General features: G+C 42.5%; 1 protein-coding gene across 1 annotated transcript in view; it reads right to left on the bottom strand.

The window, feature by feature from the left end:
• The window catches only part of LOC111863474 (protein SSUH2 homolog), a 46,201-nt gene that overhangs the window by 8,399 nt on the left and 16,626 nt on the right, over positions 1-21,176 (bottom strand). Inside the window, exons 3-4 of the mRNA XM_023849823.2 lie at positions 5,548-5,640; positions 188-396 (exon numbers count right to left, since the gene is read on the bottom strand). Of these exons, the coding sequence (XP_023705591.1) occupies positions 188-396; positions 5,548-5,640 (302 nt within the window). The remainder of the gene's footprint in view (positions 1-187; positions 397-5,547; positions 5,641-21,176) is intronic.

The following is a 21,176-nucleotide window of genomic DNA, read 5'->3' as shown; positions in this document are numbered from 1 at the left end:
AAGTGATTCAGCAGGGCTGTAATTAGAAGAAAGAAAAAAAAAAAAGAGTCCAAATTATCGCGAATTCTGAATTCGTAAGGTTTCACTGTAGTTCAGAAATCTATAACACATTTATGTAGTTAAATGTCCTTATGCAAGAAATGGTCTTTTGCAAAACTACGAAGGTGAAATGAACTGAACCACTCACATGAAATGCAGATGAGTGTTTGAGTTTGGTTATGGCCATGTTTCTTGCAGCACTTTCTCCGTAACACCAATGCTTTTTCACATGTTGCAATAGAGCCTGACGAGCTATCTTCTCAGACACATTTGGGTGTGGTGGTTGGACTGAGTGATTCAAGCTGTCCTCCCACCACATCTCTCTGACCGATGGTGATGGTGGTGGTGGTACACTGACTGAAAGACACAACACAGTTTACAGGATAATTTTCAATGCTATTTTTCTCAAATCAGAACATAGCTGACCGATACAAATGTACAACCAATAGGTGTATTTGAGTCAAATTCTCACTGGACTATTACATTAGTTCTCTATGCTGTCATGCTCAATACAAACTGTACGCTGAAGAATTCCCCTTCCTCTCATACAATCTGAATTTTAGTGAGAAACTGAATTAGAGTTTCAATTTCAAAGGCTTTTCAGACATTCAGTATTTCTAGGAAATGTTTATATTTGTACTGAAACCGTACTTTCTATGAACACTGAGGCGCTGAAAACATAAAGGTATAGAAAGTCACTTGGGTCCAATTATACTGTACAACACAACACATAATTTCTTTTTTTCCTTCAAAGTAAAACATGTGATTCTAATAGAATTGTAATTGCTGAACTTAAATCTGAGCTCAGAAACTTTGTAGCACTCATGATTTTACATGGAAAGGATCAAACCTTGATATGTAAGAAAGTACAGCCAGAAATGACGTGGCAGGGTTTTGACCAATCACTGCACAACAATGTTCTGACCAATAGCCGAGTTATATCAACCAACAGATGCATGCTCTTGTCACTCTCCAAGCATAATCTTAGTGAGATCTGACAAATTCTTGTATTTCTCAAAGAAATAAAAAATGTAGTTTTTGAAAGGAAATGTCAATGATGGAACATTTTCAGTAACATTTTTGTAATCTGCATATGAAACATGCTAGAGTTACCCAACTTTATACAACGGAGAAAATAAATAATGTACAGTGATTTATTATTTTATAAAAATGAAGCTAAAATATATTGGGGAAAAAAAAGTTAATTAAACACAATAATGTAATGAGTGATGATCTAAAGTAAAAAGTACCCATTTGACTGAGAGAAAAAAATATGTTGCATCAGACTGATGGCTGCACAAAGTTTATCCTGCTGGCTTGGGATTACGTAACTGGTATGCAAAGTAAATAGTCATAAAGAATTCCACTATTTAACTGCAGAATTTGAATTCTGCACACAATGTCTCAGACATATTCTTTCTTACATAACAAATAACATACATATTTTCTGAACTACAGATGTGATCACAATTGTATACAGAACCACTCACCTAGATCACCATTAGTCAGTGTCACCCTATGTGCATTTTAGACTTGCAGTAAAAGAATTTAACTCTAAATTACAGATATGTGCATGTTACAGTTACTCAGAAAACCATACATTGTGAAAATCTGTGATTATGACGGAGTCAGTGTTTGTGATGCAGTTTTCAGACTTCATATTAACAAAAAGGAACCCTTGTGTTCTTATGCGAGTGAATGAGTGAGTGAGAAGGGCTTTATTGTCTGAGCCAATAAAAACAAAATGCAATCGATGCCAGATGAGAATCATCTACCATTACTGACTACCAGAGATACCATACAAATATGTTGTGTTTACATCTTCAAAACACAGTGGTACAAGGCCAGTAACCTTGTCAATTGGCCCCTTACCAATATACATAGGGCCATACAGAGATGTTGTGTTCCACAGTTACAAATCTGTCCGCATTCATTCCTGAAGTATAAAAGAAATTACTTTACTTTACTTTACAGAACGAAGAGGAATTAACTCTTTGCGCTGTAGACTTAATGAGAGATACTGGTAATTACACGTGTGGAAACTGCACTCTCTGGAAGAATCTTTGCAGAGCGAGTTTTTTTTTTTGCGTGAGAAGCCTCGGACAGAAGAGTCGACCCATAATGCTTCACTCCTGCACTACAAAACTCACTGTATATACCAACAGCACAGTGTCCAACCAACTAACTAACTTCATGGAGCTGAGCCAGTCTTGAGAAACCGCCAATTGTGCAGGTACTCAAGAGCTTCGTAGTACTTATGGAAGCCGAAGGTTCCTTACCGTGTTCACAAGAGCCCTCCACTGGTTCTTATCCTGAGCCAGATCGATCCAATCCATCCCATCCTATTTCTCTAAGATCCATTTTAATATTGTTCACCCACCTGCGTCTTGGTCTTCCTAGTGGTCTCTTTCCTTCCAGCTTTCCCACCAATATCCTATATTCATTCCTCTTCTCCCCAATCAGTGCTGCATGCCCTGCCCGTCCACCTATACACGTCACTGACCGCTACGTTACACTGTTTGGTGACCATTTGCAGCCCTTCATGGGCTTCATGCACTCCCACATGCTGGGATATCCCAGCAGGACAATGCACCGTGTCATCGGGCCGGAGTTGTCAAGAAATGGTTCGAGGAGCATTTTGGAGAGTTCCGACGAATGGTGTGGCCACCACGTTCGCCCGACATGACGCAAATCGAGCATTTATGGGACTCGGTGCAGAGGGCCATTCGCACCCAAAATCCTGCACCTAAAAATACCAGGGAGCTGTGGGCGGCTATCCAGACGGCATGGCTCAACATCTCTCCAGAGGTCTTCCGTCCACTTGTGGAATCGATGCCACGTCGAGTTGCTGCACTTCGCCGGGCTAGAGGGGGGTCCTACACGATACTACGTGCCTATCCCATGACTTTTGGCACTTGCGTATTTTTTGTTATTTTGAGAACAAAGGTTGTAAACTAACTTTCTGAATGGTAGCCGTGTTTTGGGTCAGAGAGGCAAGTTTTCGACAAACACAACGGGCAAGATGGGTGAGATTTCAAGAAGGAATTTGTGGGGAGACACTGATCAAGAGAAAGCATCCTATATTTAAATGTATATGCAAGGCACACACAGTAAATGCATGCCGCACCACCACCACCACCACCACTAATGGTGCTAGATAGATCCAAATTTAGGCACCGGCCGCTTCTTCCACTTTTTTAACCGTATACACACACGCAAGGCGCCTACCTACACAGGAAGACACAGACGCAGATAAACGCACAGAGCCATCCATACCTTAGACCGCGCGGCAACTTTGATCGGCCTTAACAATTCTAGGTAATTCATAATTGTTCCACAAATTCCTATACGCCCTTTGTTTATTTAGTGTATGACAAAACGAGACATACTATTCTGTTGCACACAAAAATTCTCAAAAAGGCAATTCCTTAGGGCCAAAGACCACTTAGGGGCATCTTCGTGCAGTTCTCACTGGTGCCCTAAATATAAACGTGAATTGTGCTTTATACTGTCTACACCATAAGTAGTTCTATATCTATCGTTTCGAAACTGAATGCTGTTAAGAGAAACATTGACATATGGCACGCTTCAGAAAGTCGGCAGTCGGCAGCCCAGCCCGAAAATAGCGTTCAGCATCCAGAGTCTCCGCGCCTGCTGCAAATCTAAGTTGTGGGGTTCTACACTATTCGCGTTTCTGTGCGTGCTCAATTCAGTTCATTCATTTACTTAAGTGCTTATTCAGAAGTATAAAGGCCAGTTATAAAATAAGCGGGAGTAATGGGACAAACAAAACAAACACACGTGCAACGCAAATCATTGAGACAACAAGCCATTCACTTGGCATAACAATGCCAACCGTGATGCCATTACAAGAAATATGTATATAAATTAATTCTGAGTACAAGCACAAATTATAAAATAGATTAACAGAAACAATTTTGGAACCAAATACGCCAGCGTCAGTATAAACAAGACTAACAGCTGAAGTGGGCCGCGCCATAGCTGGCTTCCCACCGCGGCGGCCCGGGTTCGATTCCCGGTCTGGTCAAGTGGGATTACTCACATAAAGAACATTTATAATGCCAGAATCAGTATCAGACGACCTTCCAAGATATGACCCGGCTAGCTTTCCATGTCGCGTAGGTAATACTGCTGCTATTCTTCTGTCTCCACGTAATGGTAACAAAGCGCTCAAGAGAAAGTTCACTGTCACGGCTGAAAGGGATTCGGAAAGGACTCCGAACATCGACGCTGTAAGAAAGCATTATGCTCACAGATACAGATAATCTCGTATTCAGAATTACCGGATTTTCGGACTTTGTCCATCGTCCGGTATTCTAGAAACTAGAAAACACAACGTTCCGGAAACTTGCTGTTTCCTCAGGTGAGGGGAGAGACACTTAACTTTGTTGGGTCCCTTAGAAAAAGACCCACTTTCCGAAACGTTGTGTTTTATAGTTTCGAGAATATCGTATGATGGACAAAGTCCGAAAACCCGGCAATTCTAAGTATTACTTGTATACACCATCGTCAGAACCCTTTTTTTTCTGTGGCGCTACAGCCCCAATTTGGGCCTAGGCCTACCTCCATGAAACTCTCCGTTTCACTTCGGTTTTCTAGATTTTACATATTCGGTAGGACTCCTTGGGCGAGTGATCAGCTCGTCGCAAGGCCTCTACATGTAGACAAACACAGAAAAACGCACACAAACATCCATGCCCTGAGTGAGATTCGAACCCACGATCCCGGCTTCCGAGCGAGCGAAGACAGTGCATGCCTTAGACCGCTCGGCTACCGTGACCGGCCCAGAACCCTTTAGAATCTAGAAAGTTTCGTAGCTTATCATTTGACATCATCCATAACTTTGATACTTTTAAATCATGGAAAAAATGTTTGCAAAGCGAAGCGACAGTGTAAGTTACGTTACGGCTTCTCTGTAATGTTGTGTTCCTCTGAGTTGAAACTATTCAGTTTCATATACGCTACGTAAAACATGACGAGGTATTTTGATTTAAAGGCATACAATAATATACTCAGGATTATTAAAGATATGTTTTGTTTACAATGCTGATATTAATTTTTTCATTACAAGCTAAAATTAAGATCACATCTGTGCAATTTCTCGTGTTTCTACAAAATAAACCTTCAACTTCATAAATGTTAATTAAGAAATCATAAGGTAATTGTTAATGCAAATAACGATTTTTGGGAGATACATGTTTTAGTCAATTGCTTCTCGTTGCATTTTGGCCTGTGTGTATACACGTATATGCAGACACAGCGGTGTAGCATCTGCTTGTACATTATTCTTTCTGCTGTAACGTAATACAATTCCTATTTTTTTTTCAAGGTATGGGGTCTCTGAATTGTGTAATAGTTTAGGGTCTCAGCGTGTCTTAATCTGGCCCTACTGGCAGGTGACTAATAACATTTCGGAAGAGCATAGTACCTCCTTCTTCAGGGTCGAAATTAATATTAAATTACAATCAGTATATTAGCTTCACATACCTGAATTGAAAGATATGGTTTCATATCCACTGACTTGCTCCATCTGGTCCAATGGCGGTGCTGACGGCATCGTTGAATCGTAATCATACAGCCCTGCAAGAAGAATTGAAGATACAACATTTATATTTATCTTATATTTTGAAAAAAGCCCAATAAGTAAGTGAAGGAAGGGAATAAAAACCTTTCGTTTTATGAAGAGGACGAGCTCCTTGAAATGTGTAAAGGTAACCATACATTGTCATCAGATTAAGACCGTAACACCCTCAATTAAAATGGGTCGCCTTTTCCGATATGCATCCCTAAACTGGCCACCGACAGGGCCTTCAGGCCTTCAGAGGAGACTTTCGGATATTTTGCACAAATAAAGCAGATCAATTTTTTTTTCAGATTTTTTTTCGCGATCCATTACCGTGATTTATGTAAGACCTGAAGCCTTCACGACAGCTGAAGCTGATGATATATTCTCGGGATATAAGCCGTGTTAACGGGTTAAAACCTGCAGCTACGTTCCATCATCAGGGTCTGACATATGGCAGGCCTGATAACCCGAGAAGTTTTATCTACCGCGATTTAGTCTGTCGCCTCAGGTGAGCATCTGCACAAATATTGTGTGTCTGGACACTATCCATGGTCTTGTCTTCACCTAAATACGGTCTTCTTTATTTTTCAAAACACAACGTTTCGGAAACTGGATTCTGTCTCCATCTTCGGGTGTCCGGAGATAGGGACTAGCTCTATCGATGGCCCCAACTGAGTAGGTTTAACCTGAAGACGGAGAAACAACCAAGCATGTTCTGAAAAATAAACAGGACGGTTTTTAGATAAAGAAAAGACGGTGGATAATATCCAGAAACTTAATATTTGTACTAATATACCACCGTCACAAACTTTTAGATCATACAGCGCATCTGCGTTCATAACATTTTTCTCAACTTTCAAATTACGTGCATATGCAGTGACGTACTTCCTGAGCAAGGAAACCATATCCAAGTATGCATCTCTTCACTGTAGTCGGAACTGCGTCATTAAATAATTCATCGGTCATCCACATACTGTTTCATCAAAGTTCTCAATCAAATGCACATGCACTGCCAGCGAAGTTTATTTCTACAGAACGTGGAGAAATCTACCATCTGACAAGAGCGTTTATCTGTAGACGGTGGAGTGTTTATGTTACACGCTGTGAGTAATGACTACAATTAGTTCAATGTGTCTACTCCCAATGCTTGCAATCAGAGCACAAGACCTTCGTTTTCTCAATAAGTTTCATAAGAAGAGATCCTTTCTCAGTGACAGTGTTTAATGTTTCAATGAAGTTTTAATGGCCCGTTAAGTTTAAGAAATTTTTTCCTAAAATAACAACGAGAACACTGTCTTGCTTAACCTCGTGTAACGTCCTATGGCCTAAACCACCAAACCCACGATAAGAGCAATAACACGCGCACATTTACAGCTGGATCAGCCACAAACCCTCTTATAATTCCGTTCTTACATCCTCCGACCGGGGAAGAGGAAGATTACAATGAAGTTGGAATACACGCAAAAATTGGCTTTTCTATAAAACTGCCGAGTAACGTAAACAATAAATATTTTTGAGGCGAAACATACTGTGACATGTAAATCCATTGCTAGGTAACGGCTTGTTGAAACATGTCTCCGAGGTTATGACAGACATCGATCCGTACGCAACACATACAGAACCGCGCCATAGCTCAAGCGATTAGTCGCTGGCTTCCCACCGCGGCGGCCCGGGTTCGATCCCGGGTTGGTCAAGTGGGATTTGTGGTGGACAAAGTGGCGCTGGGGTAAGTTTTCTCCAAGTACTTCGGTTTCCCCTGCCAATCTTCATTCCACCAATTGCTCCACAATCACCCTCACCTATCATCTGGGGGTGGTACAATAGGCCAGAAGTGGCCGCAGTACAAGGGACTTAGTCCCACCCCACTAGCAATAAAAAAAATCTTATCTGACTGTGGCCATTCATTGGCCATATTCTTGAACGACGGCAATACAACACCACTCAAATAAAAAAAAAAGAGCGCTAGAATTTGAAAGAAAGGAAAGGCCGTGACTGAATTGGCCTTCCTTTGACATGATCTTACCAAGCCGCAGAAAGAGTACACGCTCTCAGCGCTCTCAGCCGCCCGCCCAGGTCACTGGAAACTTGCACAGTGCAGAACGTCCGTCGCTGCACCACATCGCCAAACAGCAGGACCGCGCATGTATGCACAGACCGGAGGTGGCATATGGAGCCGTTACAGTACATTAAATCTACTGCTATTTGTAGACTGATAAACTGGAAAACACCTGGCGGAGATCACTTGTCCACAATTTACAAAATAAAGCATAAATCCGGATGAACAACATCGCCCACGTCGTGTTTCAGAACAAAATTCCTAGAATATTTAGCCCTCTAAAGACCAGTGGTTACATCACCTGCTTTAACACAAAAACCTCTGCATTTCGCCCACACAGTGCATAGGAACTTCATAAGATTCTCAGAATAAATCGAAAGGAACCAGCCAAGTGCCGGGTCAGAGACGAAGCCCCAGACTTAAAGGCTATAGATGTGACAATCCGCTGCCTGATAAACGTCCAATGATAATTAGCAGAGGGAAACCGAAGAGAGCAAGACAAAATTCCCCAGTGTACGTTCGTCCACCACGATTATTATCCTACATGACGTCAAATGGGATTGAACACGACCCTTCCTCGTGAGAATCCAACGCCTAGATTAGTCCCCTAAACAGCATCAACCGGTTGGTCTTTATAACGGAAATGAGGCGTGTTTTGTGAGAGATATGAATTCTTTTTTATTAATGAGATACATTTCTGGAGACAAAGGAAGAAAAAAACATAGGCACATAACGGGACGACGGAAACAGTTACACACTATCGTAATATCGGATAAAAGAATCAGAGCTCTGAAGATGTAACAGGACTAATCTTATGGTCCTTAAGCATTCTTTTTCAATTCTCAGCTTCGCACAGAAGGGCCACAACACATTTCAAAACGTCTTCCCCATATTCGTCTGAAATAATGATGAAAACCACGGAAAATCTGTCAGCATAAGGTAACTCGGTCTAGATTTGAACCGGATACACCCACAGTAGAACTCCTATAGTATTACCTAGTCTGGTCGCTGGAAACATCGCCTTAGCAGCTGACGTGAAGCTGAGCACTACCGTCCGTCTAGTTCAGAAGTCAAGAATGCTGGAGCTACACCCCCACTGTCCCATGTTTTCATGGCACATCAATTAATTAAGCACAGGGACAAAGTTACTTGTATCATCATCATCATCCAAAGTCGCAGTTGAATGGGTAGCACAGCGGTCTCGAATTCAGAAAGTGCCGGCTTCAAATCTCGGCCCAGAGACCAACCCCTCCAGACAAATGTTGGGACAGTACCTCAATGAATGTATAAGGGGTGGGCCTTCTTGGCCCTTGTACCGCGACCACAGTGATCTATTGTGGCTAGAGACAGTACCTCAAACTCGACAACAACCGCTTCGTCCCAACATTTTCCAGTTCATGCATAAATCAACCTGCTACTAGATGGCGTGGTTCTTTGTTAGCTAAGCACTGGGATAACTTTATCTTTTACCATGCTCTCAGACATTCTCAGCTACGATATAACGCAGTGTAGTCCGCAAAAACGGCTACCGGCGTTTCCCTCCCAGAGTACGGAATTCTTCATAATCAGAACTCTGAGAGCCTGAAATCCTGCATTCTCACTTACGCTCTTCCCTTAATGTTGTGAAGAGGTTTCACAGAATCAAGAAGCTCCTACAAAATTACAGTGAATAAAATTAATACTTGGATCGAACTGACCAAACTTTCACAGCTCTGCCAACTGTGAACGCCTGTTTATTCATAGGAATACCAACGTTTTAAACAGAAAATAGTGATCAGTTCTCTCGCCCGCTAGTCACAGGTCTCTGTTTCGCTCTCTGGCAGATACTGTTATCCTGACTGAGCACAGAAGTGATATGTTGCTGGCCTTCGTCAGCACAGTCACTATTGGTTTCTGGACACGCCGAGACGAATTCCAATATTTTTGTTCGTTCCGAAACAACTTAAGTGTTTTATAAAGGAGCCTCCTCTTTGGCGAGAGGACGGGTCCAACTACTACTGCCCACTACCGCCGACTCACTGCCTGACTGTATACTTACTTACTTATGGAGCTGAGCCCTTCTTGAGGAGAAGCCAAATCCTAGCATTCATTACCGTGTTCACAAGAGCCCTCCACTGGTCCCTATCCTGACCCAGATCAATCCAATCCATATCATCCCATTCTATCTCTCTAAGATCCTTTTTAATATTGACCACTCACCTACGCCTTGGTCTTCCCAGTGGCTTTCTTCTGGCTTTCCCACCAATATCCTATATGAATTCCTCGTCTCCCTCGTTCTTGCTACATGGCCTGCCCACCTCATCCTCCTTGACTTGATCATTCTAATTATACGTGGAGAAGAGTACAAGTTACGAAGCTCCTCATTATGCAGTTTTCTCCAACCTCCCGTCACTTCATTTCTCTTAGATCCAAATATTCTCCTCAACACCCTGTTCTCAAACACCCTCAGTCTATGTTCCTCCCTTAATGTCAGAGACCAAGTTTCACACCCATACAGAACCACAAGTAAAATTATAGTTTTGTATATTCTAATTTTTATGTTTTTGGACAGCAGACGATGCCTGACTGTCTATCTAATTGGAAATAAGTCTAGGCAAGGCTGTCGCCATGACAGCAGCAGTCAGTTTTGAACCTTAGTTGCATTACTCAGGGCTATTATAAGGGATTTGAGTGATAAGAAATCAGTGTTACAAATACAAGCATGAATCAACTTCAAAGTGGCATATCTAGAGATGTCTGATACGTGCTATATTTGTTGCTCTGCTAATGTCAACGCGCCGACATTCGAATTCTTCTCATGCACATCGCAACTGGTTATTGTCTGTAAAATTCGTTCTCGAAGGGACAATGATATCGGAGGTTGACATACTTCATCTGTCACATATCCCCATAAGAATTTGCATGGAGTAAGGTTCGGGGATCTGGGGGCCCAAAGAATGGGTCCTGCTTGTCCCTTACAAGCCTGCGATAAGTCCATCACAGTCATACGGAAATGAGGCGGAGTTCCATCCTGTTTGAAATGGAGTTTCCTCGGGAAATTCTCTTTAACTAGGGCCACATCCATTGTTCCAACATGTCTATGTGACAGCAGCTTCTGCAAGGAAGGGCCCATACATTTTGTCTTTGTCACAACACAAAACACGTTGCCCTTCGGCGAGCCTAAAGAACTCGAGAAACAGGTTTCATCCCGACCATTAGACCAACATCGGACTGAGCTGGCTTCGGCAGGTTCACTCCATACCTCGTTCTGAAGGATCGCTGTACTCTTCGCCAGTCTCGTCACGTGAGCCACAGGCAGACCCTGTGTCTTTTGCACTCGAGACGAAGTTTGCCTTTGATGGCAATCGGAGAGCCACTCGCGGTGGTGCGCTGCAGACTTAATGAGTTTAGCAAACGGAGAGCCCCACCGGTCTCATATCAATGTACCAGTTCTCAGCTCATCTGATGACACTACGCAGCGTCTAAACGGAGAAATGTTAATGACGAACTCGCAGGGCTGCGGAATGGAGCGGTCAAGCCTGAGCATTTGAGAAAAATCACAAATCGCGAAAATTCTAAGTTAGGACGACCGATCTGCGTGCCGAGGTTTGAAACCGAACCGTCCGAAGTACAAAGCAGCATTGATAACCAGTTAATTGCAGCTACCAACAGCTAAAGCAGGTAGTCTACCAGTCAATCTATCGGTCGGTCAACTGGTTAGCTATCATCTGGGAGGATACAACGCCATGTAATCCGTTGAAAGTCAACCAACGGTTTCTTACTCGGCTTATTCTTCGATTCTGAAGATGGGGGCGGCATGCTCCTCCGAAACGTCGGTCGACATTCAACAGCTCACAAGGCGTTATATCCCAGAACCACCGCTGTGAGAACACCAAATGCTACAACTTGTTTTCTGAGGCGATCGGCCGTTTATGTGTGGGGTCGGTGTCTGGCGATTCGGGAGCTGTGTCCGTCTCCAGCATCAGACGCTGATGTGACGAGTGACACGGTCGCAACTTGTATTTACAGCGGACATCGTGCAGAGCGGCTGTCGTACCAACATCTGCAGATCGAGGCGGAAACGGCTTCAGGGGCGTTGGGTACCACCTCCGCGGTGGCATGCCGCGTCGTCCGAGAAGATTTCGCTGCGTGCAGTCGCCTGAAAGCTTCAACTGGGGGCTCTTTCCCTGGGGATGAAGCGGCCGGGAAGTGAAGCTAACTAATCATTTCCATCTAGTGCTGAGGTCGAGATTGCAGAACTGTACCTACACTCTCTAAGTCCTAATGGTGTGGTACCTAATTAAGTGCACAGACAACTTAACTTTAATTACTTAATACAGTGTGAGCGACTGGTAAGTAAGTAAAGCTACCCCTGTAAGAGGCCTTCGAGGCCCATAGGGTTGTGAGACGTTGAGGGTCCCACATTATCTAGACAATCGGCTCAAAGATGGCGGTAAGATTGTCAGCCTTACGCCCGGCAACGTTTTATTTACTTAATTCCTGGTACTTATTTCTGTTAGAGGCTGAGTGAACCCCAGGGCCATAGTGCGGCCGGAAGGATTAGGCCATCGGTATTTGAACGCGCGACCTTCCGACTTGTAGCATAGTGCCTTAACCACTACGCTAGCGCGTGCCCCGAGCGACTAGTTGCGTTGTTAAATATACCAGACATAAATAAATATAATTTAAGGCAGGGTTTTGAAGAATAGACCTATGACGTGTGAGCCGCCTCACACAGCACGACCTATGTACTGAATTTTATGAAAACCGGTCATATGGAAGCTGTTATACGAAATAAAAAGCGAGTTTCAAACTCTTTTTGCGTTTCGAAATCAACCTCAGATGCCATGCAATAAATTTTAGAACACGTACATTAACGAGTCCAGCCTTAAATGTTCCTAGGACCGCCATGATTATATCACTGCTGACAGGCACTTGAAAAGCACGAACATCGGAGGGCCACAATTCATTAATTTCTGTTCGTTATTCTGAGATGAGACACGTACGCACGCAGACAGAAACACAGGCGATCAGATACAAGTTTTTAACGTTTTCACCGTGATGGCTGCCATCCAGGCCGTATGAAACACTGGCATCTACCTACAAGACTACACGGTGTCACAAAACAGAAGAACAAATTATCAATGGAGACGAGAAACACAAGGTTGAAAAGAAATGGCAGCCTAAGGAACTTTAGAGAGAGAGGATGGGATGGTACGGATTGGATTGATCTGGCTCAGGATAGGGACCAGTGGAGGACTCTTGTGAAGACAGTTATGAACCTTTGGAAGTTCTTGAGTAGCTGCAGATTTGGCTTCTCCTCAAGAAGGGCCCACATGCTAGGCTTTCCATGATAAGCGGATCAGCTACAAGAATAAACAGAACNGCTTACTGTTCGTCTCTGTGTGTGTGTGATTTTTAGTTATAGCCCTGAGGCGCTGACGTCACGATTTATAAGGTGACAGAGCTCTGTCCGCTGGGTAAACAGCGTTCCTATGGACTGGCAATGGCGAACCGAGCTTATGAAACGTTTCCTTTTACCAGGGAAGTGCAGTTACACGCAGAGGTGCATCCTGCGGATGTTCACATCGTGACAGCTGAAGTTGGCACGAGAAGAAGTTTCAGACGGCGCGAACACTTTTATTTTATTTATACGGTCGATCTTCATCAGTTGAAAGGACACGATCTGCAATAAAGGATCCAGAAACAGTGGACCATCAATGCCTGCCGATCAGTATTGGCCAACTTGTGAACCAGAACGAAAAATCAGGTATACAAGTTGTTCCTGTGCCATGAATACTCAATCTCGGCACTAGGTGGAGATGTGTGGTCAGCTTCAGCCTCCAGCCGCTTTACCGAGGGACAAGTAGGCACCGGTACTCATCGGATGGGAGGCTGGGTGGGTGGGTCCCCAGAGCCAGCCCGGTTACTACGAAGAACTGAAAATTCTCTTGTCCCTGCCAGAAATAGAACCATGATACCTCTGTCGTCAAGTCCGCAGCCTAGTCAATATACCTACTGAGCTATCCCCCACTGAAACTTAGAATTGTCAATTAATTAACAAAATGCTAGTACCTTTACGTCATGGTGTTGCCCAAAGCAAAAGATAAGCAGGTTATCCGCAAGAGGATATGAACTTTTTTTATTAATTTCTAACACGTCACATTTAAGCTTAGACGATAAAAGTTAATTTATGTCTACAAGTCAAGCGCTTCCTAAACTGCTCAAAGTGGATCTAAATCAAAATTTATTTGTCATATCCATTCTGACGTACGTGGACCTCTGCTGAATTCGGACGGACTGGAATGACGAAATTAATGGGCAGTTCAATTTCTATTCCGAAACGCCACTAAAATGTTCACAGAGACCCAGAGAAGCACTGCTTCCAGTTCATTGTGTTTCTGATCGCTAGAAAGCGCCCAGCATCATGTGCAATGTCTTGTAGAGGAACAAAACAACTGGTACATTTATAGAGGTATAAATGTTAATATTTAATTCTGTGTATATAGATGAAATAATAAAGTTTCCGACCGAAATGTTTCATCCTATTTATTATGCTGTTAATGTTTTCATAAATCTCAGTTTAAACAAGGGCTTGGTTCCAGCACGTGAACATTTCTCAGAAGCTATGAATCAGTGGACAAATCTCGAAACTTGGCGTGTCCCGAGACAAATACAACAGCAACCACATTTCTTCTGATTCTGTTCGTATTTATCCTCAACGCTCAAACAGAAGTTTCAGAAGGTCTGTGTAACCAAACAATTTCAAGGAGAGAACTGTCTGCATATTTTCAGGACTAGATTTGTCAGGTCTTAAAGGATGTTTCATTGTCCAAACAGTGTTGTGTGTTACATACTGCAGTACCTGCATAAGCCTGCTTCATAAACCGTTCTATTTTAACACCCCCTTCCCCTACACAGGCACATGGATCCTGAAATGATCTTCCTTTGGGTCTCCTGCGAAATTCTGAACCAATCGGCCGGCAAGGAATTCTGTATAAGATTCATGACACTGTACGTCTGACTAACTCCAAGGAGCTGAGCCTTTCTTGAGAAACCGCCAATTGTGAAGTCACTGGAAAACTTTCCAGCATTTCATGGAACCCGAAGGTTCATTGCCGTGTTCACAAGAGCCCTCCACTGGACCCTATCCTGACCCAGATCAATCCAATCCATACCATCCCACCCTATATCTCTAAGATACGTTTTAATATTGTTCACCCTTCTACGTCTTGGTCTTCCCAATGGTCTCCTTCCTTCCGACTTTCCCACCAATATCCTATATACGTTTCTCTTCTCCATTCGTGCTACATACCCTGCCCATCTCATTCTTCTTGACTTGATCATTCTAATTGTACTTGAAGAAGAGTACAAGTTATGAAGATCCTCATTATGCAGTTTTCTCCAACCTCCTGTCACTTCATCTCTCTTCGGTCCAAATATTCTCCTCAGCACCCTGTTCTCAAACACCCTCAGTCTATGTTCCTCCCTTAATGTCAGAGACCAAGTTTGACACCCATACAGAACCACAGGCAAAATTACAGTTTTGTATATTCTCATTTCTATGTTTTTGGACAGCAGACGAGAAGACAAAAGGTTCTGGACTGAATGGTAGCAAGCATTACCCGAGTTCAGTCTCCTCTTAATTTCCTCCTGAATCAGGTTTCGATCTGTTATTGTTGTTCCCAAATATCTGAACTGTGCCACATTTTCAAACATCTGTTAGCTATTTTTATGTCATGATTTTGGTGACGAGACAGCAACATACACTTAGAAAGCAGTCTTCTGGGATTTGGCACGGTGTATATGTGGTGTTAACCGACGTTTCGGAGGAACGTATGGCCTCCATCTTCAGGGTAGAAGAAAAAAATATATATAAGAATCTGCAAGCAAAGAGACCGTGAGAACCGGTAAAAGCAGACTGCTTGCCCTACCCTATAAGAAGCATTCTTCAGAACAGCCGTTCGCACAACCCGCCAATGTGGCTGTGAAGTTTGTGAGTTCCACAGGAGCAGGGGTCTGAGCCACAGATAGTTCATAAACGCCACTCCAGTGCTCAGTGGCTCGCCTACGTAAGTCCTCAAGGGAGTCTGGGTCTTAAAAGAAATACTATTTTCAACACGAAAAATAAATATCTAATGTTACCACAACTGAAAGACGAAAACTGGAAAACTTTCATGGTATTCCTAGCGGCCGTTTCGTAATATCTGACACGGCTTAAATGTCCTTCTTCAGAGGAAAGACGCCCTTGTGCACGAGGCACATACAGCGATGCAGGCTTTCGAAACAAAAGTTTACACACGAGGTCTCGTACAGCCGACAAGTAGAGCAGCATTCTGAGCAACCTACGTGAATAATTCTGTAAACGACTTAAAGACTTGAAGAAAGAAGAAAACGAGATTCACTGCTGTCCCCACTTCTTTGAGGAAGGGCTTCAGATAGTATTCAGCCGTAACTGATTGGCCTGCAGAGTGATAGGTACTCAAAGAGAAGAAACTGCCTTTGAGGCGTGCCTTTGGTGGTTGTGGGGGAGTTGCTATTGTGTGAACTCAAATGCTTGTACACAAATCCCAAAGACTTTTGAGAGAAGATAGAAGATGTCAATCTTTGCGCCCAATTGCAAAAGTGAACAAACACACTCTCTTAACGAAGTTGAACGTATCAGAATTATAGCAGATGAACACTTCACTGCAGTGTAAATATTTATGCCAGATATTGGTAAGCTTGTCAGTACCTGTAAGTAGCGTCTTCAATTTATTTATTTCGTGACCGCTGGCAATAAGGAACACAATTTAGACATCTGTTTTGTTCTTGGACTTTATCCATCGTCCGGTATTCTACAAAATAGAAAACATGACGTTTCGAAAAAAAAACAGTTTCCGAAACGTCGTGTTTTCTATTCTCTAGAATACCGGACGATGGGTGAAGTCCAAAAATCCAGTAATTCTGAGTTATACAGCATCGTCAGAACCCTTTAGAGTCGGTCTCTTGTTCATTATGAAGACAAGAGAATGAAGAGAACTGCCATAACACGACGTTTTCTTGTCCCAGCTAAGGACGTGTAACCTTCAAAAAAATATCTTGTTACATCTGCTCCAGATGAAAGTCCTTTACCTTGAGTCATGCTTCCTATCGCTCGATACCACTCAATTCTAAATGGGCCGTGCAGTTGACGCAGCGTTATCAAATATACAACAGCTTGGAAACCGTGTGAGTACCGGACGCAGAATAAATACTAGCGTCGGAAAATGTAATAAAAATGAATCTCTGTGAAACAGGATGTGATATGGATTGAACTGGCTACGGCGTAGGGCAGTGGTTCGCAACCTCTGTGAGGGAATAACATATTTTCTCATTGTCGGTGTCCATGAAATTTTCGGAACATCACCCGAAGAGCATTCATATCCGTTCGTAAACATTCCAAATTTTCTATTGACTTTATTAATCTATAAAATTTCAAATCATCACAAAATGAGAAAAATGATTACAGAGATGAATTTTGTCATACCTATCATTGATAAAAATTAAACAAAAGGGGGGCCCAAGGTGGAACCTTGTGATACATCAGAAAACAAAAGTTTTGGAAGAAAAATGTCATAATTACCAGGCAACATATCTGAATACTATATAACTATGAAACAAAGTAATGCATCGTGAACAGTGCATAACTGCTCGGTTTATTCAACAATGAACTCTGTGAAACTTTATCAAAAGTGTCATGATGATATGATATTAATAATAATACCCTGTGATATATTTATTATTCCATGCTACAAACGTAATTGTGCATCGAATAGGATTCGATCCTGTGATCACCACGCACGAGCCCAGTTAGTTATCTCATTCTGTAAACCGAATTTTGCTGGATTATAAACTTAGTTAGCTAAATATAACAACAGTTTCAACAAAATATTTGTAAGACAGGAAGTCTGGGCTTTGTGAGTTCTGCCAGGCACTGGACGTTTGTTATCAGGAGTCACTGTAAGCTAATTAGCGTTAAGTTTCTAAGATGGCTTCACTTTCACGTAGTCTGTGTACAGCCAACACTGCTTTTAGAGAGGACACCGAGTAGCTAGCCATTTTGCACAGGGCTTCCCAAGAACTACAAGCAGGCCTCTATTTTATATGAATAGTCTGCATAATTTCTCACTTACGCACAATTATACACAAATACTAGGCAGAAACTAATTTACTGCCTCATTACGTAACGAGTCCAGTTCTGCTTCTGGCTCTCAAACCCTTAGACTTCTGATACTTCCTCAGGGCAAGAGCCCAACTTCTAAAGCCATGAAAGCAACGGGTAGCTAAAACAGATGAGAGCATCAGTAGCTATGAAATGGATAGAGATGTCGAGGTCCATGCTAAATGCTGTCGCATTTAAACTGATCTCGGTCGGCATAGGGCCTAGGCTACGAACTGGGGATCGACTCCCGGTAGAGGGAAGAGGTTCTTTCTTCAACAGCCTCCAGAAAGGATTTGTGGCCAACCAGGAATCCTATCCAATGAATGTCGGAACTCTTCACTGTGGGTAAAGTGGCCGGTTCGTGAAGCTCCATCTACTGTCGAGCTATATTCTTCATAAGTCATGACGAAGTAGTTAGTTAAGCACGGGGCAGCTTCTGACATGCTTGTTACATCTCTCTCACGCACACAAGAGTTCTCCTTAACAGTAGATCTGTGCCCATTTAAAGCCAGCCCCTCACATAAATATGTTACGCATTTCAGATCCTATATATTGCAGGTATTAACAGATGTGCGTGTTTTGTGCGTGTGGATGGGGCGGCATGAGCAAAAAGAAAGTGTGTGGAAAAGAGAAGACAATACTTTATCTGTTGCATTTGGACTTGGTTCAAACATCTGATGTAATGTTTTTGTTTCACATTTTCTTTTTTAATGACTGAAAAGAAATCACAATTCAACACAACCCAGAATCACTGAGCATTCATTTCAAGAAATGAACATTGACCTCCCTGCCTCCGGCAGTACCGTATCTTATTTTTAGAGTTTGTTGACTTTAGAAAATAAAAGCTCTTCAAAATTAGCCAGTTCTTGAGAATCGTAATGGGTTTCACTTCCGTGATTACTCATATGTACTCCATCAGCCTTTCCACAAATCACTGTTTCGCGGATTTATCGTCGTCTCCTTCCCTTCAGAAACATACTCGCATTTCATCGAACAATTCTGTCTCAGCTGCTCATTATGCAAACAGACGTGAAAATGATTAGTAATACTGAATCAGATACGGTAGGGGGAAAGCCTAGACATACGCATACAGGAAGCACGAATACGTCACAATACTAGGGTACCTGCACATCAGACCAAAATTTAAAGCGAATCACAGGCCTGCGGATGGTATAACAGGCCCACCCCAAATGTCTTTCAAGTCTAATCTCCTAAATTTTTAGGCGATAAGACTTGAAATTAATTACAAAATTATTAAGTTCATTACTTAACCCTTTATTTCTTCTAAATAATATAACAAATCAGTTCGTACCTCATAGGAAACACATTAATTCTCCTCTGCAAAGCCCAGCCGGTTAATGCTGCATGGGGGGAGGGGGATATGTTTACTGTGAGAATCATATGAAATACGCAATTGCACTCTGTGAGCAGAATGTGACAGCAGGTGATAGGTATAGAGCCCACTGGGATTTAAAGGCGTATGAGTACGAGGGGTGAGCCATAAAAACCGGCCCTCGCACTACGGCCTTCAATGATCTATTGTGCTTCCCCTTTGGATTAACCCTTTATTAATCCTGCACTTCCAATGAAATGTAGGACCCTATTTATGGGGGCGTCATAAAAGTCACTTGGTTCCATGAAGAACTGACCCAGGTGGTGATATCTTAAGTAAGCTATGGCCTCACAGTCACATAGGATGTGTGTGGCTAATTCCTCTTCTTGTAGGCACCTTTCACAAGTTGGGTCCTGTGTCAGTCCCAGTTTGGAAAGGTGTCCTTTTAGGTGGCAGTGTCCTGTAAGTAATCCTACCACCCATCTTAACTGGTCTCTGTTTAATTTCAACAGGTCCTTCATTCTTCTGCCAGAGGGTCCTTATATAAGTCCCTTTGTGGATTCCCAGTGTTTTTTTAGATTTCTGTTAGTCCAGTCCCTGATCGCTTTCTTGGCAACTCCAGTTGAGATGCCGCAAGCTAGTTCAGGTCCTGTGAACGGCTGTTCTTGCCAGCTGATCTCCGGTTTCATTCCCAGCAATACCCTCATGGCCTGGCATCCATAAAGGGTTAACTCGATATTTAGCAGATACTCTGTTTCCTAAATTTTCGTGAATTTCTTTAGTCGTTCCATTCAAACAATGGTATAACGACTTAGAATAGGCAACTACAGATTCCGCAACCAGGTCCATCACCCGCATATCATCATCCTGCAAAAGCGTATACAGAGGTGATTGTTGTTTAAGTAATGTTCTAACAACCGGATAGAACATCGGCAGACTTACGGGCTATTTATTGGCGTTTTTCATACTTTTTCTGCGAGTCTCCAACCTAATTCTGAGACAGTGCCTTTAAGTAGGCCATGAAAGCCTGTAATGTGGGCTATGAAACAGAGTCGATGGATTTGATGCATATAACGCGAAACATAGCTGTTTCGCCCCAACATAATAAAACAACGAAAGCTGAGCACGCTTCTCCTGATGGAAACCACACCTGGCCTCGCATGTTCGAAAGAGGGCAACACATTCGCTGTAAATAGGGGCACATGTGCAGATGTATCCCGCTTCAAAACAATCTGAAATGTGGTCTAACACAAGCGTCTTTATTGACTATAGAAAGAGGGCACATGGCTTCATCATAGACCATCTGGATATCTTCTCTTCGTTTAGGTAAAGGTGTGACACAAATTTCACTCCTGACTCACCTAAGTTAATAAACAACGTGATGACGTCACACTTTGTTGAAGATAAAAATGCACAACCGTCCCTAAAATACCGGTACAGGGAAAAAATCCTTTCCCTTGCTCTAATCAAACGCCCGAGCTATTGATAAAGTCATCACAAAAAGCACAAAATAATTTTATAGTGTTTCATAACCATGGACCGGATTTTGACGACCTAAAAATATTTTTAAAATGACCTATAAAATGACTGAAAAATCCAGAAAAATGACCTAAAAGTTAAAAAGACAACCTAAAAATTTATCATGCCAGGAAAATCTACTAACTGTTTTTAATCTTTATTAACACTGTGAACTCGATGTTACTCTTTTCAGTTCGTCCTCGTTTTTATGTTGAAAGTTAAGCAATATATGGTTGAATTTGAAGCTAAATGTTTTAATACGATTTTTTCTACCGCGTTGGAACGCCCATCAAATGTACATATACAGCATATATTTCAATATTTAAGGGCCACCTCATTCAGAGTTGCAATAGATGACGGTCAACATGCGGAGATTCTCGAAAGTGAGAGAGCGCCTCTTGTCCGACAGCACATTCTTGTCCTTGGAGAAACTCCTTTCCACATCTGCAGACGCAGCGGGAGCGTATTTGAAGAGTACCAA

Source organism: Cryptotermes secundus, unplaced genomic scaffold, assembly GCF_002891405.2.
Source record: "Cryptotermes secundus unplaced genomic scaffold, Csec_1.0 scaffold2860, whole genome shotgun sequence".
NCBI classification, from domain to species: Eukaryota; Metazoa; Arthropoda; class Insecta; order Blattodea; family Kalotermitidae; genus Cryptotermes; species Cryptotermes secundus.
Note: the sequence above shows the minus strand (reverse complement) of the source record. Positions and strands in the feature narration are given on the sequence as shown.